Genomic DNA, 27,600 nt, shown 5'->3' with positions numbered 1-27,600 from the left:
CTAACAGGAAACTTCAAACATAGTTCAAAGAAGTAACTAGTTTGTTCCCCTCTGCACACCACAGAGTACAATTCAACAAGGACAAAAACTCTCATGTGACATGGACACTTTTTTTTTTTTTAATATTTAAATGTTATGGCAGCCAAGAGTCATGACAGGTGGCACGTTGCCTTAACCATAAGAGCACACTTCAGGAGGTTACATTCCTTACCATCATTCCTACACTCAGGCATGTTTCATGCCCCACACGTGGTTTCTTGGCTCTGGGCAACCATGTCTATGTGCTGGCATGTAATGGTGCCCACTCACAGGTTGAGTGTGCTATTTTTAACAGGACAAAGGCAACAAATAAATCGAGGTGCAGGTGGGCAACTTCCAGCATTTTGCAGGACCTACTCTTCTGCAGGACATCCTTCCTTTGTGAAAGACAAAGAAGAGGTTGTTTGCATATCCTCATGCACCCCCAATAGGTTTAGTTTTGACTCACAGCGTGACAGTCAGCTTCATCCTACCCACTTTCAGCCTGAGGACGGAAATAGTTTGAAACAACTGGGTGTGACTAGCAGCAGCCCAAGCCCGTAAATGGGGCATTACATTCAAGCAAGAGATATGGCTGATTCTGCTTCAGGGTGCAGAGGGGTGGCTGTTGTCTTGCTGTTGCGACTCACAGAATTCCCTGTAGATTGATGCCCTGGTTCACACAGCCATTCAGTCAGCAATACTGTATCACGGTACCATATTGTTGCAATTTCATGGAGCTTAAGGAGGTATGGCTAATTCAAAGGATGCTACCAAAGCATCCTTTATAGCTCCACTAGAATAGTGCAGACAAACATCCAGTTTCAAAGTCATGCTTTGGTTCCAAGCCAGCCCAACTGCAGATGTTTATTTCAACAGTTCCACAGGTACACATGGACACTTGCAGTAAAACCACAGCCAGGATCTTGCCTTCAGAAGCTTACAATTTAATTTAGACATAGCACAGCAAAGGATGACACAGATAGGGTTGAAAGGATTGGTGTATATGAAAGATAAGCATTACAACAGTAAAAGGTCATGTGATGTTTCAGTTACACATACATCTCACTAGCTCATTTAAAAAAAATGAATCATGTAATTAAGGGGGAGACCCCCCCAGTTTAGGTTGCTTCACATTTTCCATTATAAAAGATTGTTTATTTGAGAAGCACTAACACCACTATTGTTTGCAGTGGGCCTTCGAAATTTAGCAGGAAGAAATTATTTGGCTAGGAAAGTGCTTTTCTTTGTTCCATTAAATTCCTTTCAGATAGAGCTGTTATAAACAATTAAATCACTATTTCCCTTCTCTTGCTTGCATGTTTTGGAAGAAAGTTGGCAGCATGCCAAAGTAATGGAACGTGAACATTTTAAAGAGCTGGGGCCATGCTCCCACCAGAGCAGGAGCAGCGCACGCTGCATTGAGAACAGTACAGAGGTCCCAGAGCAGCTGTAGCAGCAGGGCAAATTCCCCTGATTAAATCTCTGGACCTGTCACATGGTCCCAGTGCCCCATGACCTTCCTCTGGGACACTGCCTGGAACAGGTGCCCCCACTTCCTGGGAGCTAGAGAGGGGACAGAGAATGCATGCAGGATCAGGCTATCTTGACCATCTCTAGGCACAGCACATGGGACCAGTGGCCCATTTCCACTCTGGGATAACAGCCTTCTCCTGCTACCAGCCACTATGGTTAGGCTCAAGGCATAGACATCTGTGCTGCAATGCAGGGTTCAAACCCTTATATTTGTACCTAATTTTTAAAAAGTAATTTAACCTCCCCCACAAAACACTAGGAAATCACAAAAACTATAGTACGAGAATTCCACAGAAGTTGGAAGTGAAGCAATTGAAAGTTAGGATATGCCATATTTATTGTTGCCCATGCAACCTTAATTCTATCTCCTTGTGTGTATACATTTTAAAAGTCTTTCATTCCATGCATGCTGTTTTTTTTTTTTTTTTTTTAAACAGAGGAACCGTGCCTCATTAGCTGCCCCGACTGGCTGCACAAGGGGGCAGAATTAAAGTTACATGCCTACAGGTATTTCCTAATTTGGAGTGCTTTGTATTACAACCCAAATATGTTCCTTCTCATGAGGTTTTTTGTATGTAACTGAATAGTTTGAAATAGCAAATGCTGGCACGTGAGCAGGAGTGGCGCATGCTCAGTACTGGAAGGCTAACTGGAAGCAAAGAGTGTTAGGAAGGGACTGAAGGAGGAAAGGGAAGATATAAGGCATAGAAAATCAGGGAGGAAGCTCCTAGCAGAGGATGTGGAAGATGGAGGCCACAGGAGCGACAAGGCAAAGACCCAAAGCATAAAAAGATGAGTAGAACTCCCATTTTTTGCTGAGTGTAGAAAAAACAATAGTAACAGGCAACTTCATCACTGTTCTCTTTCCATACTAGGGGTCCTCCAATTGTAATCAGAAATAATATAAAGTGAGCAGTGTACATGTTGTATTCTGTGTTGTAACTGAAATCAATATATTTGAAAATGTAGAAAAAAATCCAAAATATTTAATAAATTTCAATTGGTATTCTATTAACGGTGCAATTAAAACTGCGATTAATCAGGTTTAATTTTTTTGAGTGAATCGTATGAGTTAACTGCGATTAATCGACAGCCCTAATTATATTTATTGATTAAACTCGTTTTCCTGCTAGGTAACGTGTATGCAACAAAAACATACTGAACCGAACCAGGTCCTGGAGGTGGGGTTACAATTCCTAGAAGTCGGATTCAGTATGAAGACAAATTGAACCAATGGTTTCTCTTAGCTTGTTGAAGCTTGAAGAAGCAGCTTGTGCTAAAATGAAAGTTTGCCAAGTATGGTGTTGACCGAATGGAGGTTGAATGGTGGTTGAAGCATGAAGGGACATATGAATCTTTAGCGCATCTGGCGTGTAAATATCTTGCAATGCCAGCTACAACAGTGCCATGCAAATACCTGTTCTCACACTCAGTGACATTGTGAACAAGAAAGGGGCAGCATTATCTCCTGCAAATATAAACAAACTTGTTTGTCTGAGCGATTGGCTGAACAAGAAATAGGACTGAGTGGACTTGTAGGCTCTGAAGTTTTACATTATTTTATTTTTGAATGCAGTTATTTTTCTGTACATAATTCAACATTTGTAAGTTCAACTTTCATGACAAAGAGATTGCACTACAGTACTTGTATTAGGTGAACTGAAAAATACTATTTGTTTTGTTTTTTAAAGTGCAAATATTTGTAACAAAAGTAAATATAAAGTGAGCACTGTACACTTCGTATTCTGTGTTGTAACTGAAATAAATATATTTGAAAATGTAGAAAACATCCAAAAATATTTAAATAAATGGTATTCTATTATTGTTTAACTGCACGATTAATTTTTTTAATCGCTTGACAGCCCTAAATATAAGACAGTTACTCACCTTTGTAACTGTTGTTCTTCGAGACGTGTTGCTCATATCCATTCCCATTAGGTGTGTGCACGCTGCGTGCACAATCGTTGGAGAATTTTTACCCTAGCAACATCCGGTGGGTTGGCTGTGGAGCATCGTGGAGTAGCGCCTTCATGGTGCTGGATATATACCCCTCCCAATCCAGCGCCCCCCCAGTTCCTTCTTGCCGGCTAGTCCGACAATGGGGAAGGAGGGCGGGTTTAGAATGGATATGAGCAACACATCTCGAAGAACAAGTTACAAAGGTGAGTAATCGTCTTTTCTTCTTCGAGTGCTTGCTCATATTGATTCCAATTAGGTGACTCCCAAGCCTTACCTGGGTGGTGGGGTTGGAGTGAGACATCGCTGAGTGCAGAACTGCTGAACCTGCTGTGTCATCGTCTCTAGATGGCTGAACTAATGCGTAGTGAGCTGCAAAGGTATGTACAGATGATCAAACAGCAGCTCTACAGATCTCCTGGAAAGTGGCCGATGAGGCTTGGGCCCTCGTGGAGTGAGCTGTGAGACTCGGGGTCGGGACACCGGCCAAGTTGTAACAAGCACGGATACAAGAGGTGATCCACGAGGAGATGCGCTGCGAGGAGACCGGTAGGCCTTTCATCCGTTCGGCCACTGCAATGAAAAGCTAGGTTGTTTTCCTAAACGGCTTTGTACGCTCGACATAAAAGAGGAGGGCTCTATGAATGTTGAGAGAATGCATGTGTTGCTCCTGCTGCGTGGCATGGGGCCTTGGATAAAAGACTGGGAGGAAAATGTCCTGGTTGACATGAAAGGTAGATACCGCTTTGGGAAGGAACGCAGGGTGGGGGTGAAGCTGCACCTTGTCTTTGTGGAAAACTGTATACGGTGGTTCAGACGTGAGGGCTCTGATTTCAGATATGTGTCTCGCTGAAGTGATGGCTATAAGGAAGGCTGTCTTCGAAGATAGATAAAGGAGCAAACAGGTGGCCATCGGCTCAAAGGAGGCTGTGGTTAAAGGGCTTGCGCCAGGTACCCGGGACATGCATCCCCAGGGAGTGCATGATGGTTCTGGAGTCTTTTAGGCTCTGTAATCTAGAGTCCATTTTATCTGAGAATAGGCCCTGCCCATCAAATGGTAGATCCTGTAGGGTTTGTTGCAGCTCTGGCGGTAAACCAGATACCTGAAGCCAGGAGATGCATCACCTAGTGATGCCCGAAGCCAGGGTCCTAGCCACCTTTTTGTCCTCTTCCACTAAAGCCCCAAACTCGTCCCTGGTCTCTCGTGGAATCAGTTCCTTAAATTTACCCATGGAGTTGCACGAGTTATAATCATAACGGCTCAAAAGCGCTTGCTGGTTTGCTGAAGGCCGCCTGCTGTGTAAATTTTGCATCCAAACAAATCGAGGTGCTTGGCATCTTTAGATTTGGGCGCTGCAGCCTGTTGACTATGCCGTTTCCTTGCATTCACTGAGGACACCACCAGTGAACACGTCTGAGGGTGAGCATACAGGTAGTCATACTCCTTAGAGGGAACAAACTATTTTCTCTCTACTCCTCTGGCTGTAGGTGGGATAGAGGCAGGGGTCTGCCATATTGTCTTGGCGTTGACCTGGATGGTGCTGATGATGGGCAATGCTACCTGGGACTGGGTGTCAGATGAAAGGATGTCCACCACCGTGTCCTCCAACTTCACCATCTCCTCTGCTTGGAGGTCCATATTACGTGCCATCTTACGTAGAAGGTCTTGGTGAGCACGTAGGTCTGTCAGAGGGGGACCTGAGATAGTTGTTTCCGCCACCGGCTCATCTGGAGAAGACACTACAGGGGCTAATGGATCCTGTGGCAGGTCCAGTTGTGGGGGGTCCTGATGCTCAGGATCCACTGTGCTGGGTGTGGGGCCTGTGTTGGGGTGGGTGCAGATGCCTCCATAGCCCCTGGAGGGGGATGACTGATGGTGGCCTCCGGTACTCAGGGCTCTGAATGGGCTGAGCGGGAGGCTGCGGATGGAACCCCTTGGGCTTGGTGGTACTCCCTCGGGGCCCAGAAGGACCGTTGTGCAGGTTCCTGGCTAGGGTCTTGAGCTTTGTCCTGCAATTGACCCAGGTTATCCTCTGCCTGGCCCGGTGCGGGATAGGCCAAGTGTGATGTGCTGTCTGACTGTGAAGAACATGAGGCATAGCGCGAGGGCCAGCGCGGTGCGGAGCGTGCCTGCGCTGACTCTGCTGGGAATGGTGCCGGCCACAGGAGAGAGATGCCAGCGTGGTGCCGGGGAGTGGTACCGGAATTGAGAATGGTGCCGATGGTCATGCTGGTACCAGGATCCAGACCTGGATCGCGATGAACACTGCCAGCGGGAACAGTGCTGGGAGCGGCTTCTTGAATAGGATCGGCGCTCTGACCAGTGCCAGGAGTGGCGTTGGGAGTTAAAATGGTACTGAGGTCTGGAGCGGTACTGCAAGGTGGAACAGTGCCAGGAGTAAGATCTGGGCCACGAGTACAACGGGTGCCGTGATAGAGAATGGCGTTGGGAGTGCGAGTGGTGCTGGGACCTGCTCCGAGATCAGGAGTGGTGCCGAGTGTTCCCGCTTGGAGATGGTGGACATATTAGGGCTGGCTTGCCCCTTGATTGTACTGCATGGGCGGGATGTGGTGTCTGAGCCTGAGCCGGTTCTGGCTCTTCCCTCGGTGCCAGAGTCAACGGTGCCGATATCGGCGCCTGTACCTTCGGTCGCTCTGGTGCCGGATGCGAGTTTGAGGTTGGCAAAGGGTGTGCCGGTGCCTGTTGTTGAGAGGCAGCCCCGTCCAGCTTGCAAGGTCTCTTATGCCCTGGGGACAGGGAATGGCACCAAGGTGCTTGCGCTGGACACGGTGCCGGCAAGGACCGGTGCCGTGGGTCTCTATCCGAGTCTCCCTGCGGTGCAGTACTTGAGGTTGCCACTGGAGCACTGTGCACCGAGGCACTCGGTGCTGGAACTTGGCGTGCCGAAGGAGGATCCAGGCTGAGGGCAGCCTCCATAAGGAGCTGCTTGAGTCTAAAGTCTCACTCCTTTTTGGTTCGAGGCCTGAAAGCTCTACAGATCTTACACTTTTCAGCCTGGTGAGACGCCCCGAGGCACCTTAAACAGGAGTTGTGGGGGTCTCTCATTGGCATAGGCTTTGAATAGGCTGAGCACGGCTTAAACCCCGGAGCCTTGGGCATGAGCCCAGGAGGCATGCAGGGAGCAAGGGGAAGGAACCTCTTCCAACTCGCTAACTTTATTTACAAACTAATTCTACAACTATCGAGACTACTGTACTACACTAACTATGTAACTATAAGAACTAGAACAATTATCCAAACTGGGAAGTAAAAGCTAGGGAGAGTGGAGGACAGCTCCACAGTTCCAATGACCATCACAGGAGGTAAGAAGGAACTGAGGAGGCGCTGGGTCAGAGGGGTATATATCCAGTGCTGTCAAGGCACCACTCCAGGGGGCTCCACAGCCGACCCACTGGGTGTTGCTAGGGTAAAAATTATCTGATGATTGTGCATGTGGCATGCACTCACCTAATTGGAATCGATATGAGCAAGCACTAGAAGAAGAAAATCTAATTTCTGAATAGATGAAGTTTTACCATGTAAATTCCTGTGAAGAATTTAATTATAAATCACTGCTACAACCAACTTGCTTTACAAAAGGAAAAGCACATTAAGTTGTGACCTAGAATGACTAGAATCACAATAAACAATTAAGATCCTTATTTGCTGGGATATAAATAACTTCTCCATAACTGTAATAACTGTACAGGACGGAAGGCATAAATGAAACCTCTAATGACTAAAACTGATTAAACCACAGGAAAGTTTTATGCTGATAAAACCTGATTTAGTTTAATTAACACTAGTTCAGTATTTGGATTATACATTAATAACAAAATCCTGATCTTTGGAAAGCTTTTTTTAAAAAATTAAACATTTAATCAAATGACATCTCTGACTTTATCCTGGGCCCAGTGAAATCAATAGCAAAGTTCTCATTGATTTCAATGGTGCAGAATTGACCCCCACTCAGTCACTCACATGGCTTCAGCATAATGATGTAGGTCTAATTTTTGGAAACAGGAAAAGATATGGACTTCTTAAAAGTGGAAAATGCAGAGCTTCACCAATTAAAAATGTTTGAGATCTGTTTTACTCAGTGGAAAAAAAATAGTATGTGATCATGCAATTAATGCCTGCACAGGTTCCTTTCCTGTAGTTATTTCTGTGTAAATTATTTATAGACTGAATATACTATCTGATGGTTTATTCTGTACATTTAATACTGCAGGTTAAGCTGCACTCATATCTTTCATGCTGTTCTCCAAAAATGCGTAAGTTTGACACTGGATAGCTCTTTTTTAATGGCTGTTGCTCTGCTCCGTTCCATGTAGTGCGTGGGAGGAAGAAGAATTTCTAAGTAACTAGAAGGTGTGAGATCAGACTAGGTCCACTCTTCTTTAAAATTAACCAATAAAACAGAGTCATCCTGCTCTGGGTGAAAAATGAACTACACATTCAATATCTACAATTTCTGCTTCCTAAACGAGGATGGAGAATCCATTTCCCCAGTAATTTCAGAACCATGGTAACAAATTAAAAGTGAGGGCAGACACTAGATAACCAAGAAGATGCACAACACACAGTGGAGATCATCCAAATTAAAGAGAACTCTTCTACAGTGTCAAATTTTTAGTAATTAGTATCGTCATTAGAGGCACATCTCCAGCTTTAAGCAATTTTGAGTAATTAATGTTTTTATATTTTGCATGAGAAGTCCTGACTTCAGCATTTTCCTAGTGTACAAATTCTTCTAGTCAGAGCCACACGATGCAGATTAACTCAGTCGAAAGGCAATTAGAGTAAGCAGAAGAAAATGTAATTTGTCAGTCAGTACAAACTATTACTTCTAGTCTTGGATTTGATTTTTATTAACAATACAATTGGCTGATTAACAGAGAGGCAGACACGTGATTTTGTCAATTCACATTAACACATTTGCTGAGTATCTAAGCTACAAATGCTATAAAATACTGAACATTTAAAAATGATCATACAGACAAAAAAGCTGAACAAGTGACAAACCTGAATTCCTTGCATAGGCTAGACTGCTTACAAGATTTTAATGAAAGTATAGACCAGGGGTCGGCAACCTTTCAGAAGTGGTGTGCCGAATCTTCATTTATTCACTCTAATTTAAGGTTTCGCGTGCCAGTCATACATTTTAACGTTTTTAGAAGGTCTCTTTCTATAAGTCTATCATATATATCTAAACTATTGTTGTATGTAAAGTAAATAAGGTTTCAAAATGTTTAAGCAGCTTCATTTAAAATTAAAATGCAGAGCCTCCCAGACCGGTGGCCAGGACCTGAGCAGTGTGAGTGTCACTGAAAATCAGCTTCTGTGCCGCCTTCGGCACATGTGCCATAGATTGCCTACCCCAGTATAGACTTTAGAAATTAAAATATCGAAGAGGAGGCCTTGTTATCTGTATTAAATAAACAACCATTTAAAATAGTCAACTGTGTAAGAAGCTGGAGTATGGCTTAGTGGCTAGTGCACTGGGGTAGCAAGTCAGAAGCCCTGGGTTCTATTGCCAGAACAACAACTAACTTTCCTTGGGATCTTGGGTCAAGCTTTCTGGCTCAGATCCTCAAAGGTATTAAGGCTCCTAACTTCCTGTGCTTCTGTGCCTGAGACTTCTCATCTGTAAAATGGGACTAACAACATAGACCTACTTTCCTACAAGCGTTCTGAAAGACGTTCATAAATCAGTGTGAGATTTTCTAGTGAAAGGGTCTGTAGAAGTGCAAAGTATTATTAAGAGAATCTAAGACAACAATTTGCCCTTTCCTGTTTAAATTAGTGTTGGACAGAAAATGGAACTTAGAACACTGAGGAATTAAGAGGCCTGGTAACTTTAAGCTAACAAATATACAGTAGCAATACAATACATGAAGTTTTATGTTCCTTCTACCTAATAATTGCTAGTATTGGGGAGTGGCTTAGAAGATGCCAGTGTAAAAGAGGGGAAAGGGAAGGAATGGGATCTGGTGGAGATGGGTATTTCTGCTCTTATATGAGGCTATATCACTTCTCTAGAAAAAACCATCATCATTGGCTTTGAGAGAAACCCAGAAAACACTTTCTCCCACTCTCCCTTCAGAACTAGCCACACTGATTAATCTAACAACAACAACAACAACAAAAACAACAAAAGACATGCCTGATACAGAAGACCCCTCATCTCTGGTTCTTTCTCACACTTCTCTGCTGAACTATATGGTACCTTGGTGTTGGATGCATGAATGGGCAAGTCTTCAGAATTCAGTCAACTCCATCATAAAAGGGGCATATTTTCTGCCCTGAACGAACCCTACTGTTATTGACCCAGCCCTTATTATATAGGATCGTTAGTTCCTTGTGTCACCACTTGCTGTTCTGAACCCCATCTCATCCAGTTGCTTTTCATCTCAGTTATTTATTGTGAATGACTCAATTCAGTTGGCTCTGGACCTCCTCGTCTTCCAGACAGCCAACAGTGCTCATACATCAGCTCAGGCCAGCTGGCAGCACATGGGTACAATGGCATTCTCTGAGATACGTCAGTGATAGAATTAGATTAAATAGAACAACAAGTTGATTGACAACTGTGCTCTAAAATACATGTAGGACTATTAGTATAATTAAATGGCTTCCACCCATCTTTACCCTCCCGAAGAAAGTAGATGAGACAGGCCATCTAAACACTGATTGGTGACTTGGGATATGGTATAGCAGGACTTTGTGTACCTGTCTCCATGCCTTTCTTTCATGCCATGTGGCCTCTATGCTTTCATCTACCTAATTTGCCATGCAGCCACTCATCTACAGACAAGCCCTGTTCAAGATTCCTTCAAATTACATCAATTCAAAGGTGAAAGGCCTCTTAAGAAACAAGTGGAAACGAGGGACCTCCCATCCTTATGGGGGCAGGAGGAAATCTTATGACTATGTTAGGGTCACGTGAATTAAGTGGAAAAAGGGAGAATCTATGTTCTAAATTCAGATACATTCAAGGTAGTTTGCCAACAGTCTACTCATGCAAATGGAACTGCTTCCTTTCACATTAGCACAGAAAACACAGATTATTTCATATTCTGAACGCTACTCTAAATATAAGAGGTGTGATATTACCGCCTTCACATAATCTTGGATGGTAAACTATAATGAGAACAGAGGACATCAGAGCGCACATCTGAAGAAGCAAAACCAGTGTTTATGAGATGAGGATGTCTTTTTGAGCTTCTCATTTTATCTTCCAACTGAACTTCATCTTGGGGGAAAGCATGGAGCTCTTCAGGTTTGGTTTGATTTTAATTTTAATCTGCTGCCGCCTATGCTTGTAGTAAAAAAAAAAAAAAAAAACGGAAAAAGGATACAAATGAGAAGTGAGTGAGGCAAATGCAAAAAAGGAGGAAATGAAAGAAAACAATAGAGATGAAGATATGGCAAGAAGGGGAAAAATTAGAGAGAATGAGAAGGGAGCCAGGTAGCACAACTGGTAAGAAAGAAAATGTCCATGAGCAACATGTGTGTCCTCACTGTTTCTGCTCTGGGGATTAACAGGCACTCTGTTGTTTTGTTCTCTCTTTCTTATACCTTGGCTCACCCATTATGTTAAATTCCATAATAGTCACCATATTAGAACAGCACGTTAGATCACTCAAAATTTTTGGCTCCCAATATAATTGTCTTAAAGAGGTCACTATGTATAAGCTGCTTTTATAACTGGCTGTATATTTCAAAAGCTACAGCAATTCATGTATGTGTAGGTTGTCAAAATCCAGCCAAATGCTGTAATTACAAAACCTTTTGAGAATCAGGTCATGAGTGCTGGTTAGGAACAAGTACTCAATTAGTATTATTATTAAAGTAAGATCTCAAACTTTGGAGTAATTAATGCTCTTGTTTTTTGCATAAAAATCTGGTCTTCAGCATTCTCCTAGGATACAAATGTTCCCTAGTTGAAGCAACTGAATACAGTTTAACTCAATTGGAAAACAATTACAAGAGAAAGATGAAGATGTATTTTGTCAGGCTGAACACAAAATGTTATAACACAGCATTTCCTAAAGGTATGATTGGGTGATTTCACAATGGACATCTGATTTGGACTATTCACGTCTCTACATTTTCCGAATACCTAGCTATTGTCATAAAGCATCCAAAAAACTTTAAATATCAAGAGGAAAACTAACAAAGCTGACAATCTCCAGATCTTTGCTTAAATTGCTAATAAGTAAATGTGTTATAAACCCATGTTCGACAGACTGAAAATGATCTTTCCCAAATCCAAATGACATGCTGCAAAGCTGAAAGTGATAGATTACAGCTGGCTGACAAAGCACTGTGCTTTACATTCACTTATAAGACTACCCTTTGTGAAAGAACCTCCAGGCTTTCTGTTGGTTGGATTGTTTTGCTTTTATTAAGAGACACAAAGCTCCTCTCTTCAGTTAATAGCTAAAAGTGAGATGGATGAAGAACTAGAAGTGAGATGGATGTTTCCACTCATTTCCAATACATGCAAAAATTACTTGATGGGGCCAAAATAGAATGTTTAATAATGGGCAAACACTATGGTTCGTTTTGATTACAATCTCCTTATAAACTGTTTAATGATTGATTTTAAAATATTGTACAATGAGCAATTGAAACATGAAATCTTATCATAATTACAATTCTTAATGAAAAAAATATGTATTTACATATTTTTTAGAAGTTATTTGTTGCATTTCACCTGCTCTCCATACAATGGTAGAATCTAGAATCTAGAAATCTAATGACAAGGTTTACACACTTTCATGATAATAGTTGTAAAACTTTTCGTATGCGCTCACACTTCTCCAACAGGCCTGGATCTTCTGTATCTGAATTGTCATACTCTTTCATAAGAGCTTCAGCTTTCTGCATGGTTACATCTCGTGCACTGCCTTTAAGCCCCTCCAGATAGTCCAATAAAATAGAGAAATATTCATCTGGAACCTTTAAGAAGAGAGATAATTGACAATGTAAGTTACGTGATGGGAGAAAATCTTAGTTGACAATTAAAGTCATGTGATGGCACCAGGCTGAATATATACCAGGCTGAGTCAGACAACTATCAGGAACACATGGTTATTAGATGCAAGCAATTCTCAGCTCAAATGGAGATATTTATTGGCATTGTGCTAATCATTGTGGGAGACAATCATTAAATATTTGCTCTTTGCTCAGCTTTCAGGATAAAACTCAAAGCAAAATGCAATCACAACAAAAGCTGAAATACCTGTTAGTACATCCCTCCACTTACTGACCAACATCTCAACCCTACACGAGCTATTGAAGGAGAAAACAGTGGCCCAAATACTACCCTTGGATATATCTGTGCAAGTTCTACTGAATTCAGTGAGTTGTATGTACATATCTGAGGAAAGCACTTGGCCAAACAGCTCAGAATATGCCTAATAATAGCCACTTTCCACCCTCAATGCCCAAAATTACCTGAGCTGCTGGGAAGAGATACCACCCACTGTCAAACAACAGATTGTGACGTTGACAGAACCATCATACGAGGGGCTAACATTTAGTTTGAAAAACAACAGATAAATTCAGACATTTGGAAACCATTTTTAGATCATAGTGAATCAGACTCTGATAGAATCATTTAACTAAAACCTGCCTAATGTGAAACAGTGTCACCGTCTTCAACCACCCCATCTGTTTTTTCTCTTCTCTATTGCCTTCTCATTAGTTAGTTAGTAATAGGTTACATTTTAGCTTCATCAGCTAGGATATAATGCTGTTATAATCAATAAGTTGAATTTACATTACTGATAATCCAATAAAGACATTTTAGACATTGGTTTATTCCACATTTTTAACCATAAAGTAATGTATTTTCAAGAACATCACATAACGTGATTTTCTATGAAGCATTTCTTAAATGTATGTACAATTTCTATGACAGCAATCTCTGTTATTAATAAAATATTTTCCTTGTGATTCAGAAGAAGTTAAAATGATCTGTTCTGCAAACATTTATGCACATTTAATTTTACACAGGACTTCAACAGGACTACTCAATATGTGTAAAGTGAAGCACATGCACAGGAGTTTGAAGGATCAGGGCCTTACTGAAGAGAGGACAGTATGCTTTTATTCTACCTGAGAAATACGACTTTACAGAAGAAAGAATTTTAACAGATAATGAACTTTGTAAGTTATTTCTGCACTATTACTGAGCCCGGTAACTTCACTGTCTGAAAGTTCGATCACTTGCAGTGTACTGAGGAAATCAGACTCCAACAATGTCACAGTAAATGAAGGATAATACAAAGCGCTAAACCAAAAGCAAAGTCTATATTCAGACTTATAATTTATCCAGCAGGGAAGCCAACTATCACTCTTCAGCTACAACACTCTTGTTAAAAACCTACCCACATGAAAAAGGAAATTAACCAGAGGCGTAGTGATGAAACTAACTATACACAAAGTGCTGTCAAATGCATAAAGTAAATATACTGAAAAAATGAAATCTTCTTGTTTTCTAATCTGTTTCAATTACAGTAAATTTGTAACAATAGCAGTCAAAAAGATAAGACACAAATATGAGGTTTAGGTTGATAATATTCCTTTAATGGAAATAATTCTCTCTATAGTGAATGTTTGAACTCAACAGCCTCTGTGTACTCTGTACTTTAGCCAAAATATCCATATATAATTTACCCTTCTTTTTACCAAACTTTATTTGTGCAGTCAAATCTCATCATGTATAATTATATCTATCATTATATAATTTAAGCAAAGAGCTTAAAGGGGCAATTAGTAGTCTATGCTAAACTTAGAAATTGTATGTGTGGAGAGAATCATGTGGCTGCTTTGTTCTTAAGGCTATAAAGCATTTAGTTTTCAGCCTCAAAGGAAGGCGAACAAAAACCTTTGAAACATTTCTTTAATCTAGCTATATAATTTATCCCAAATAAGAACCACGTTAACCAGAGAGTATTCTCTGTATTTTTCCCTCCACTGAATATGCAATAGCGGTAGACAAACTTAATGGGTTTATGGTTTTGTCTATCATTTCCACTGCCATTTATCTTAGCTTTTGTTTCATTTCCTCTCTTCCAAACAGTTTCCTTGCCTCTAGCCTCATCTGGAGAATGGTTGCTGCTTGTAGACTTGTGGTGTCCACAGTTAGTTCCACAGGACTGCATAAGCACTCCAACTGGGCTTGGCAGCAAAAATAAATCAATAAATAGGGCAAATATCACATCTTCCTCCGAGTTTAAATTGTCACCAAAACAATATTTAAGAGCTTCTTGTTGAAAAATTATTTTTCTTCAACAAAATGATGCCATGGCTCCAAAGGACAGGGAGTTTGTTGTACACAATTCAAATAATCACTATTAATAAGTGAAAATAACTTTTGCAGAACCATTTATTTTAATGATGATCTCCCTGATGTAATCTGAATTAGGCCTGAGGCAATATTCCAGCTGGCTGTTGATGTCACAGGAAATAAATCAATTGAATATGTACAGTCCAATAGTGCAGTTTAGGTATGTAGGAGCTAAACATTTTAAATGGTAATATCTATCTAGAAGCAAATCAAATATTATCAACTCTTGAGTGTTCAGCAGTACTATATAACTGTGAAGGTGTTCAGCACGTACACTTGCCATGGGCCCCCGCAAAGATGTAAACCAGAAGGCTCACACCTTTGAGTGGAGTTCTGGAAAAGATCAGGTTTAAACTACACATGGAGTCAGACCTGGTAACAGGGGAGAGGCAATTTGACTGCAGGGATCTCAGCTCTCAGGCTGGAGTGCTGGACAAAGGGTCTGAACTCCAAGAATGTGCCCAGCAGTTCCAAGACTGGGGCTACGCCTGGTATCTGCTGAGACTCCAGAGTCTTAAAATACACTGAATCCAACAGGCTGGATCCCCTCACAAGAGTCCAGGGAGCTGCTAAGAGGGGGCATTCAACCAGACCTATGACACCAGTCACCCACCATCTGGATTTTACAGAGTCAGTCCTAACTGATTTTATAGACAGAAGCAAGTACAGCTTCCTCTCTGAATCCCACTTTGTCCTACTGCAGGGACCTTCAGTTATTAACTGGGCACCACCAGAAGCTGAAGATGGAACTTGGGAAGGAACAGAAAAAGTGCTTTCTTTTATACACCGCTAGCCTGCTATAATGCGACCCGATATAACATGGGTTCGCATACAGCGCGGTAGCAGCGGGACTCTGGCGGTGCTTTAAAGGGTCCAGGACTCCGGCTGCTGCGGGGAGCCCAGGGCCCTTTAAATCACAGCTGGAGCCCTGCTGCCACTATCCAGGGGCTCCAGCAGTGGGGTTTGGGCAGCACTTTAAAGGGTCCAGGCTCTCCACAGCAGCCGGAGCCTGGAGCTTTTTAAATCACCACTGGATCCCTGCTGCTACCCTGGAGCTGCGGCAGCAGGGCTCACTGGTAATTTAAAGGGCCATGGGCTGCTGCAGGGAGCCCCAGGCCCTTTAAATCACAGCTGGAGCCCTGCTGCTGTTACCCAGGGGCTGTGTCAGTGGGCTCTGCCGGCGATTTAAAGGGTCTGGGGCTCCCTGCGGCTGGAGCCCCGGGCTCTTTAAATCACCACTGCAGCCCTGCCACTGCTACCCCAATATAACGGCATTTCACTTATAACGCAGTAGGGATTTTTGGCTCCCCACGACTGCGTTATATTAGGATAGCGGTGTACTTTATTCATGACTGAACTCTGTAGAGTGTGTTGGCTAAAGAAGAGGGAGCAGAATTTAGATATAAAAATATATTCACCAAAGTGGTCACCCTTACTAAGGGCCTGATGCAGAGAAATACTTACGTATGTGCTTAACTTTATGTACTTGACTAGTTCCTCATTCAAACTCATAGAAATCAGTGGAAGCAGCTTATTTAAAGACCATTTGCAATCTGACCTCACCAGTAAAAGACAGTTTAAAATATGCTAGTGTAAATAACTCATAATAATCTCAATGGATTAAAGAGGATACCAAAATAGGAAACATTTCTATTTCAGTGTTGACAAATACAGAATTAAGCTATGTATTGATACTCAAATCTATTGAAAACATGCTATTTGACATAAATTGGTTAATAGCATCTTCAATGTGAAAAGAAAGAAACCCAAAGACAAACAAGTGTAAAAGCAAGGACATCATTTTGGCTCTGAAATAGCTCCTAAACAGCTGTAGAGAAAATATGTTGTGTTTGGTAGGATGTTAAGGATGGTTTTAAAGGAGAAACAAATCTAAAATAATAAGCAAATTATTCCCCATACCTGCAGTTAAACTTTTATTTTGTCACTTCCTAAATAGAGTTATGCCAGTAAAATTGTACTAATGCTTTGTGAACGTTTTTGCCTAAATAAAACACCGATTTTACTATTTTTTTTAATCTTTCTTCTTATCAAGGTAACACTTTAAGTTGGTACCTGGCTTGAAATCTGCATCAAAAAGGCCAACAACTATTTTAATTGTGTATAAAATAAGCTTATCAAAAAATCTTTAACTGTATGGACACATCCAGATAATGGGCAAAAATTGATTCTATGTCAACTAAAAGAACAAATGAACAGCCCACGATGGATTGGCAAGGTGGTTTGTTCTATTATGCAACAAAGTGGAATGGTCTGAAACATTCCCTCAATGCCACCATAACCAGAGGCTAACTGGAAATTAAATCTCGTTTTCAAAAGTTATTAAATTGCTGGATTCTACCACTGGTGCAAGCCTAGCCATTGATTTTTAACATAGATGCACTGCCAAGTCTTTTATAATCAGTCTAAGGTCCCATGTACATTGTACTGAGTGAGAAACCATATTATCAGCCTGCCAACATGGTTTCACATCTGAGTCAGAGCCTGAAAGGATCTGCAACAGCTTCAGCTGCCTAAAATGTGAGTATCTATGATATTAGTATTGGGTTCCACATTCAGAAGTTCAGATTAACCAATACAGTTGAAATATGGTCTAAATTTATCATTCATTTGTATTCAAAATGCAATAATACTTTTGTACATTAATTATAACAATCTAGTATACACAGGAGAAAGGTCATTCCAAACCACCTATGGTCTATTATGACCTTTCTTCTAAGTCTTGCTGCATTAACTACAAACGATTTAAAGCAGAGATTGGCAAACATGTATTGCCGATTGTTAAAGGCTACATTAAACACTGCTGATTTTAAAATCAAATGTAGACATTGACTCCTTGTCCGGATTAAATAAAAAAATGACAAATGTGTTGGGATACCATAGTAACATTTGGTTAACAAAAAATAGGTGTAACTAATTTATAACTAATTGCTCCAAGATATTATTTCACTAAATAAAAAGTAATCTTAATACAAACCTTCTCTTTCTCATACATGTGCAAAAGAAGCCAAGTCTGCCTGGTCTTTTGAAACTTCCATTCTTTTGTTTTTTTGGACCAGCTGTAACAAAATAAATGAGAAAAATAATTGCTCAGATAAAATACTGGATAATAAAAATACTCAGCACTCACGTAGCACTTTTATATAATGATTCAAAATGCTTTACCAGCATTACATTAACTGTGCTTTACCAGCATTACATTAAGCCTCACAATTTCCTTGTGACCTAGGTGTTAGAGTACAGGTGGCAAAAGTGAAGTACAGAAGGATTAAGTGGCTTGCCCTAGGTGTCACACAAATCACTAGGAGAGCAAGCAGAAGAACCCAGGAATCCTGACTACCAATCCCTTGCTCAAGACATAGGATAATTTTGCATCATATTTGAAAAATATAGTATATTTTAAAAGCATGCAAACAAATGCACAATGTCTGCGAATAGTCTCTGAATGCCTCACACGCAAAAATTTTAAATATGTAAAAACTGAGCTGGGCTAAAATGTCAGACTGATGTGTGCAATTTGCATATAGTAAGCCTGTGATTTGAAAGCTGGTATATTTTGCTATAAATATAAAGAGGGAAGAAAACTGGTTTGAGAAAATGGGTAGTTCTCCTAAAAACAACAGTAGAATAAGGAGCGAGTAACAAATCTCACTATGAAATGCACCCTGCTTTTTTGCCTCTAAAACATAATACACAAATAAATAAATAAATAAATGGAGATATTCTATCTCCCAGAACTGGAAGGGACCTTAAAAGGTCATCGAGCCCAGCCCCCTGCCTTCACTAGCAGGAGCAAGTACTGATTTTGCCCCAAATCCCTAAATGGCCCCCTCAAAGATTGAACTCCCAATCCTGGGTTTAGCAGGCCAATGCTCAAACCGCTGAGCTATCCCTCCCACCAAAATCTAATATCTTAATATGAAACAGTACTAGTCAATACACTGAAGCATTATTACAGATGTATCCCAATAGAAGGAAACATAAATTCTACTAAATTAAAATTATTAGATTTTAATCTGAAAAAAAGACAGTTCTCTTTTCTGTAACTGGTATTCTTCAAGATGTGCTGCTCACGTCCATTACATATTAGGTGTATGTGCTCGCCACATGAACCAGTGAGGGAAGTTTCCCCCTCAGCAGTATCCATAAGGGAACGGCTTTGGCACCCTCTGGAATGTTGCCTGCATGGTGCAGTATAAGGGGCGCTGCCGGCTCCCTCCACCCTCAGCTCAACCTGCGCCAGGGCATTCCTGCTGCTGGAAAGGTTCCACACATTGACAAACCTCATCGCGTAAGTCTCCCTGTTCCCTCTGACTACAGTCAGGGTCTGTCGGTCTCCTGGGTCACATGGCAGCGTGCACTTACATGGTCCTCCATGCCAGGCTCCAGATCCGGTCCCTGCAACAATAGTCTATTCCTAGTCCCGTGACACCCTGGAATTAAAAAGTACCGGGAATAGAACCCCTTGTTCCTGTACTCAAGAGGAATTTCTTTGACTGTACCCAGACGTAGCATCCCCTTTACCTCCTGCATGAGGAGACTCTTGTGAGAGGGGTCCCTGAAGAGGGATGGGAAAGGTGGGTGGGAATGGGGGGTAGAAAGGAACTGGAGGGTATAACCCTGTTCCACTGTGCTGAGGACCCATCGGTCCAAGGTTATAGCCAACCAGGCAGGGAGGAAGAGGGAAAGGTGGTTGGAGAACGCTGAGAAAGATAGATCCGGGGAATAGGCTGGTAGGTTGCCCTCGGGCACACACTCAAAATGATGTTTGGCCCCCTACTTATTCTTGGTCAAGCCCAACTGGGCAGAAGGTGGAGGTGGGTGGCTTGGGTGGCGCTTGTAGCTCTTGGATCATTTATGAGGCTGGTTCCGCTGGCCCGGTGGCTGCTGCGGTTTGAACCACTTATGCGCCAGGGCTGGGATGTAGAGACCTAGGATCTTCAGAGTCGTGCGAGCATCCTTGAGGCCATGCAATTTGCTGTCTGTTTGCTCCACAGTTCTCTCCAAAGTTATTAAAGGGTGGCACGTGCATCAGGATCTGTGCCAATCTACTGGAGAGGTACGCCTTGAGTCCATCAATCAGTGTCCCCAGTGCTAGGGAGGGAGACTGGTGCTAGTTCGTGGATAGCACCAGGGGAGCACTGCACACTGCACTGCTCCAGTGCCGGAGTGAGTGCTGACTCCATTAGGAGAGCTCTTAGACGGATATCGTGCTCCTTCTTCATCCTAGGTTTGAAGGACTTGCAGATACGGCACTTGTCACTTATGTGCCCTTCGCCTAAGCACCTTAGGCAGCTGGTATGTGGATTGCAGGGCTTAAAGCCTGGGGATCGGGGCATGCCTCATCCCCTGCCTGAGTCCCGTTCAGAACTAACAAAGTGTTCGAGAATTACTACTAAGGGTATCTAAGAAACTAATAACTATGTATAACTATTTTACAGGATTTCAAAGTTCACAAGAACAGAGAACGAAACAACACAAGCCAAAGCAGCAGACATTCCAGCATCGTCACTGTCGGCAAGAAGGAACTGAGGGTGGGGGGAGCCAGCGGCGCCCCTTATATTGTGCCATGCAAGCGCCACTCCAGAGGGCACCCAGAGCCGTTCCCCTACAGATACTGCTGAGGGGAAAACTTCCGGCACTGGTGCATGTGGAGAGCACACACAGCTAATACGGAATGGACATGAGCAAGCACTCGAAGAAAAAAAACATCTCAACAGGTATGATGCAAGTCCACCTTTAATGTTCCACTTTGTTTTACATAGTAATATAGAGTATAGAAATCAACTGGAAAGCCAGTTAGGCAAGAGTATTAACTTTGTTCAAACACTGTCAAGTCTAATAGAGCAAAACCGCCCTCACATTAAATTTCTTCTGCACTAGCAAATCAATTGTTCAGTGAACTCTGTGAAACAAAGACCAAGTGATCACAAATTTGTCCAGGAGGGTTTCATGAGAGCTTCTGTAGAAACATACAAGTGTACAAAATAAGCTCCTTTTTAACTTCAGAAGTTTCCAAACTCAGAAGGGGACTGGGGGGAAGCCTATAGTTCCTTTCAGAGTTTTCGTTGGTAAATTAAATGGAAATCTGCCACAAAAAGACAAGCAAAAAGCAAACAAATGATAATAAATTGAAAAATAAGACAAATGGTTAACAACCCAATGCACTATATTTTATACCATCAATTAAAGGTAAATCTGCAAATGAAGAAAGTCAATCCAGAAGTCGGGATATTGCAGTTAAAGAATCAAACTATTAGAGGACAAATATTAGACTGAAACTGAAAAAGCACAAACACTGACATAAGCAAAGATCCAAAAGTTATGGAATCAAATACAAAAATGAAAAACAAAGAAATCAAAAAGCTTCAGTTAATCATGATTCAATTGCTTGTGTTGTTTAACCACCCAGCAAGGATGCCTGCTGTAAAAAGAGTGGCTAGCACCAGAATCAGATTTGTGGAGAATAAAAAATTAACAACGAAGGAGAAGGGAATAAAATTCAACATTCTTCACTGGTATTTCGCATTCATTTGTAGGCAACTTCTCTATGCATCCAAACAGATGCAATGCCTGCAAAAGGGGAAACTGGCATTCATGGAAAAATAGATAGTTTTACATCAATTGACTAACCAAAGTGTGTTTGTTCTTTAAAAAAAAAATAGTAAATGGTATATTCATGATGTTGATGGAAACCATGTCTGTGCCTATTACACTGGACAAACTCTTCATGAACAGTTCGTTCTAATCTAGTGCACCCTCTGCACTATTATGGTCACGATCAAATTCAGCTGTCATTTAAAGAAATTGCATGATATGTCAGTCATGTTTTCCCACATATGGGTTATTGGGGCATTCACATTTTCAGAAAACAATTCTACATTTTTTAACTAGTGCTCTTGGCTTGATTGTACTGGTTGCACTCATTCTCCCAACTTCGTTGCATGCCAAACTCTGGTCCCATTCTGAGCCCAAGAACCCATAATCATGGACACAGAGTTAATATAATTTTCATAACAGAATTTGTGTGGTTCTTCCACGTAAAGAACCCCACCCCTTCCCCATAAGCTTTTAGTGTACTCAGCATAAATATTTCATTAATACAGATGGCTGAAAGAGGAGGAAAAACTGATAAATGACAAGAATATCACTGTCAGATCATTAAAATCTACAAAAGTATCACTTTGTGAAGTGCAGAGTGTGGGAGAACTCTGTTAGAATTAGATATTTATATATTCACTGTTTTTTGGGTTGCCCTACCTTTAAAGTACAAATAAAGGTTAAACTCTTTCAATACAATTTAATACAACAAGCCACAGGCAGATTATCCTACTCACATGCAGAGATTTTGTTAAAGGACTTCAGGCTTTCTTGGCATATTACAGCACTAATGCAGCCTTTTTATCTTGAGTGATTTAAAATCTTGTATAAATAAGATAAACTACACTACACTTAATAATAAACCCTCTTTACAGACAATCACTCTCTTTTTTGGTGGTCTTTAGAAGTAGCTATATCCAGCACAATGTCCATAGGTAATATAAGAAGTTATGACACTAGATGGAAATATGTAGATGTAAATATTTTTCCCATTATGCTTAGGGCAAATTTTCTAATATATCATACAACTGCTAATTATTGTTATGGATATAGTTACTGTTTATATCTTTTTATAAGCACAAGCTGACTGAAAAAACATGTAGCTGACTGAAGTTTAATGGATCTTAAACTGACGTTTCAACGTAGCTTTAAAAGAGAAAAGTAGAAGACACATAGGAAATGGAGCTCATCGCAGCTTGACTCAGACAGTCCAGGACTTTTTTGGAGAATGATAGTCTCATGTGGGAGGTTTGCTCAAAACCCTCAAGACCCATCCACATTATAAGTACAACCATGATTTTAAAGTCAGTTCATCAGGTCTCCTGTGACTATTATATAAAACACGATTGAGTTGTGTACTCACAGCAGCAAATTTTATAACACAACCATGCGACGTTCACACTTAAACTACTTACCCATGTGTTTATTAAAAAATGCTGGGAAAATCTAGGCAGCTCTCTAATAGCACCCAGAGGGTATGAATACAGTGGGCCACTAACAGTATGTGGGGACAACGCGCTCTGGGATCTCCTAGTACGCAGAGGCCTCAGACTAAGGAAAACCAGTTCCACAGGCATAGTCAGAGAGTCTAAGCCACACAGCAAAACAAGTGTTACACACTGGATACAGGAAGACAATCACATGCCTGTTTAGACTGCAGGCCAGGGCAGAATACTATTAGCTGCCATGGTTATTAACCACGTATATAGAATATTGGCTGTGAACACAAACTATGTTCAGAGCCAACCATGTCACAAACTATGTGACAAGGCTGTAGAATGGACAGGGCTAAAAAGACAAAGCCCAAGGAAACAGAAAAAATGAGAGCTACCCCCTCATGACCATATAGACACAGGGTAAGATCTGGTACACTCAGGAATACAGGCACAGGCTGAAGTGGCTTTAAGCAATCTTCTAATGGATTCATTCTCAAAGATTGTGAGGCTCTCAGACACTATGATGATGGAGGCCATAACTTAGACATACATAAGAAAAAACAGAAACAAACCCCCAAGCTTGTTAGCATTAAACAGAAGTTCAATGTAATCTTTCGTTGACTTTCAAGACAGAAACTGAATTGATTTGTAGTTTTGGTCTTTTAAACAAGCCAATTGAAATTCTGATGACCAAGATTTTTCAGACCCCATATGTAAATCTTTTTATCATTTTAAACAAATATTGTCTGCTTTTCTTTTGGGATTTACCTTGACATTTTGCCTATTTTGTTTTGCCAAATCTGAGCTTTTCCAGCTGGTAGGGAGAACACAGTCTGTTTGTTTAGAAGGCAAAGGAGTTAACCTAGTTAAGCACAAATATATTTTCTATAATGAACTTAATTAAAAATTCCTAAATCCTTACTCAGACATTTGGCACTTCAAAGCGACTTGTACAAACTAATAGTTTACAGTATACAGTATATAAATGATACCCACACATTTGTGTCTCCTTGAGCTCCTACCTTATTGCATTCATTTGGGAGGCGGGTAGCATGTGTGTATGTCAGGACCAATTCAGCAGATAAATTAGAGAAAGAGTTACTGTACCAACGCATCAGGCCAATGGGTCAGCCACATGTGGCAGGCAAGTCCCAGGAAGCTGGAGAGCTTGGCTGTACTTGTCTAAGGTGGCATGGAGGTATGAGGAGTTCGGGGAAAGTTTATTTTTTGTGGAAGAAGAGCATTTAGATGCCCAATACAGTACTTGGACTAATTGAGCAGTCCCAGCCCTTGTAATGTATATAGCGCATTTGGCACTGCTAACCTTTTCTCAGGCCACATCATGTTGAAAGCATTTAAGGGAAAAATACTTGTGTCTTATTTATTCATAGTTTGGTCATTTATTTTGTGTTCAACTATTTTCAGAGTCTTCCCCATGACTGTGAAAAGTCTTTTTCTTTTCAATAGCTGGTTTCTTAATGATTTATACTGCTAGCACCAAGCCACCTGTATCCAGATCACAAAGAGCAGCACCTTCTGGAGCAGCTCCTTCTTAGGGAAGGGTGAGAATGACAGGAGACGCTTGTGGAAGTACAGATTCTGCAAAGTGGATGAGGGCACTGGAATTGTCTGTGGGATAAGAAGAAATCTCAGTGAATGTTCAGCTTTGAGTTGACGTTAGGCAAGTTTGCCATGTTTGAAAAATAAATTCAAAATGTAAAGTATGGATACATTTTCAAAGAACTGGGTGGAGGACTGTGCCCTAAGAGCCACTAATGCCTACTGGCATAGGAGTAAATGTCTCTCATCTGACCAAACCAACTCACTACATACAACACTGTGTTGTCATGGTATTTATCCAAAAGGTATTGTGTAAGGTATCACATAAAAGCCAATACCATATTGGCTATTAATTTCATTATAAAATGCATGTGTTAATATTATATGTGAAATTATGAATTTTCTCTCTGTGATGTTACTAGAAAATGTTTAAGACAAGATAGCCTACCCGAGAGAAATGTAATAAGCAGGTCTGCCCTAGACCAATGTGGGTTTACCTCAATTTACACATTACCCGAAATCAAAGCTATTGACCTAAACCAGCCGTGGTTATACTGATCCTAAACTCAAGAGACAGAGAACTAACACAGCTCCTGTATACAGAGAGACACAGGAGACTGAATCCCCAGGAGGTCTCTCTGACTTGTAAGAGAAAGGCAATCCTTTTGGGGATATAAAGAACAGAGAGAGACTCCATCTTTATCCTTTACCTTAGGAGACAACAAAACCAAGCAATCTGATGTCTGTGATGGGTCCTGGCCAGTAAAAGCTGGAAAGGAGACCGGGGATGAGAGAAACCATCTTGAACAGACTGCATTTTGCTAGATTAAGTTTTAGACTTTTAGAGATGTGTTTTCATTTTTATTTCCTTGTAACCATTTCTATCTTTATCTGTTTTACTTCGTATCACGTAATTCATGCTCTTGTGTTAATACACTTGTTTTGCTTTCATTATAAATAATCAATGCTGTGTAAGTTCAGTGAAATGTGTACTTTGAGAAAGGTGACAGGTTGGAATGTTTTACCTTCTTGCTTTCTGTGTGAGGGTCCAGTCAGAGGGACTAGTCCAGGGTTTCTCAGACAGAGGTCGCTGCTTGTGTAGAGAAAGCCCTTGGTGGGCCGGTTGGTTTGTTTACCTGCCCTGTCCGCAGGTCCGGCCGATCGCGGATCCCACTGGCCGCAGATCGCTGCTCCAGGCCAATGGGAGCTGGTGGAAGTGGCAGCCAGTAAGTCCCTCAGCCCATGCCGCTTCCAACAGCTCCCATTGGCCTGGAGCAGCGGGGATCCGTTTGCGAAACCCCGGACTAGTCCCTGAAGTAGGATGATTTGGGGGTGAACTTGGGGTTGGAAGGGTACTAAGCAGGGCTGGTGCAACCATTTAGGTGACCTAGGCAGTGGCCTAGGGCGCTGGCATTTGGGGAGTAGCATTTTCTTTGGCAGCGACTGCGGTGGCCGGATCTTCGGCCACCCCGGTCGCTGCCGGCATTTAGGCAGAGGGAGCTGGGGCAGGGGAGCGCAGGGAGGGCCGCCTGCAGCAAGTAAAGTGGGGGGGCGGCCCTCCCTGCGCTCCTCCCTGAGCACCCCTGCCCCGCCTCCTCCCTGAGCACACCGTGGCTGCTTCACTTCTCCCGCCTCCCAGGCTTGCAGCACCTAAGCTGATTGGCCCCGCAAGTCTGGGAGGTGGGAGAAGTGAAGCAGCCACGGCGTGCTCGGGGAGCAGGCGGGGCAGGAGTGAGCTGGGGCGGAGGGGGGTGCCTCAAGGTGGCGGGTGGGGAGCTACTGCAGGGGGGGCACCTCAGGGCAGGGGGAGGAGCTGCCGTGGGGGGGGCTCCTCAGGGCAGAGCGGGGGAGCTGCCGCGGGGGGGCTCCTCAGGGCGGGAGCTCGGGGACGGGGGAGGGTGCAAGGTGGAAGTTTCGCCTAGGGTGCGAAACATCCTTGAACCAGCCCTGGTACTAAGGTCAGACTGCAAGGAGTAACCAGGTTGGGCAAAGTCACGGTGAGGCTTGTGGGTTGCTGGCAGGCTGTTTGGGTCCAAAACTGCATAGCCACAAGACACCCAGGGTTACAAGGATGATGGTGACCAAACCTCATACTGGCCTGCTGGGTGGAGCCCAAAATGTCACAAGGACCATGTTGTAAAATCGTAAACAATACTTTGAAAATGTAGGAATCACATAGGTGAGGTAGAAGAACAGACACAAATGTGTCAAATTTATTTATTGTACTAGTAATTTTTCTTACATTCGGAATGATTTTGTTTTGGCCATTTTTGGGAAAGTGAATGTGCATACATTGCTATTCTCAAATCCAATGTTTGCAAAAATAGATGGATATATTAAATTATGTCCCAGATAAGGTTTCTCCATATTGTTCGGATGATTGAAAGAAAAAATGTCACTGTTGGGCTCTCTTGCCAGAAGAGAATTTTTTGAAATTGTCAGCAGATCCTAGAATCAAGACCATGTTTTTGGCAGAACAGCTATACTGGCAACACTGCTCTATCTGTGGTTTTAAAAGCAACTTTTAATATGTTCTTCCATCTGGTTCAGACACAGAATACTGGCTAGAGATCTGTGCGGGGGGAGAAAAAAAAAGGTTACGGATACTTTTTTTTTTTCTTTTAGCAGCAAGGTAAAAAGCACAGTGAAAAAAAGAAACAACAAAGCTGTCAAAAGTGCTTCTTCTAATATGTCATTTCTGCCCTGGTGTCTAGTAAAAGGGCAGGCGGTACCTGCACAGGAGACTGAACTAGGGGCCAGAAATCTCTACAGAAAACATTATACAGTAAAAGGAAGATCCTGAAATGCCTTGAAGCAAAGAACATGATCCTGAAATGCCTTGAAGCAAAGAACATGTCTGTAGAAAGATAAAATGTGCATCAATCAAACCCGGATAATCAAAAATGTGGATAATCTGGAGAGCGGGAAAGTGCGAGCTTGCAGAGCCATCTAGCAGCCACAGGAGTGATCGCCTACTTTTGGACATGTGTGTGCTAGTTGTTCGGTTTATATGGAGAGCCAGATAATGAAGGGTCAGATAAATGGGGTTCTACTGTATATTTTCATTGATAGTATTATTAATTCTTTATATTACAGTTGCATCTAGGAACTCC

General features: G+C 41.9%; 1 protein-coding gene across 5 annotated transcripts in view; it reads right to left on the bottom strand.

Moving 5' to 3' along the window:
• Positions 1-8,314: 8,314 nt before the first annotated feature.
• Positions 8,315-27,600, bottom strand: part of C9H7orf50 (chromosome 9 C7orf50 homolog) — a 202,070-nt gene continuing 182,784 nt past the window's right edge. For 4 of the 5 annotated variants that reach the window (XM_050966368.1, XM_050966371.1, XM_050966370.1 and 1 more), the window contains exons 4-6: positions 24,461-24,556; positions 17,869-17,950; positions 8,315-12,478 (exon numbers count right to left, since the gene is read on the bottom strand). In XM_050966368.1, the coding sequence (XP_050822325.1) occupies positions 12,296-12,478; positions 17,869-17,950; positions 24,461-24,556 (361 nt within the window). In that variant the 3' untranslated portion in view covers positions 8,315-12,295. The remainder of the gene's footprint in view (positions 12,479-17,868; positions 17,951-24,460; positions 24,557-27,600) is intronic. The other variant, XM_050966369.1, reaches the window with a different exon arrangement.

This window comes from Gopherus flavomarginatus, chromosome 9, assembly GCF_025201925.1.
Source record: "Gopherus flavomarginatus isolate rGopFla2 chromosome 9, rGopFla2.mat.asm, whole genome shotgun sequence".
NCBI classification, from domain to species: Eukaryota; Metazoa; Chordata; order Testudines; family Testudinidae; genus Gopherus; species Gopherus flavomarginatus.
Note: the sequence above shows the minus strand (reverse complement) of the source record. Positions and strands in the feature narration are given on the sequence as shown.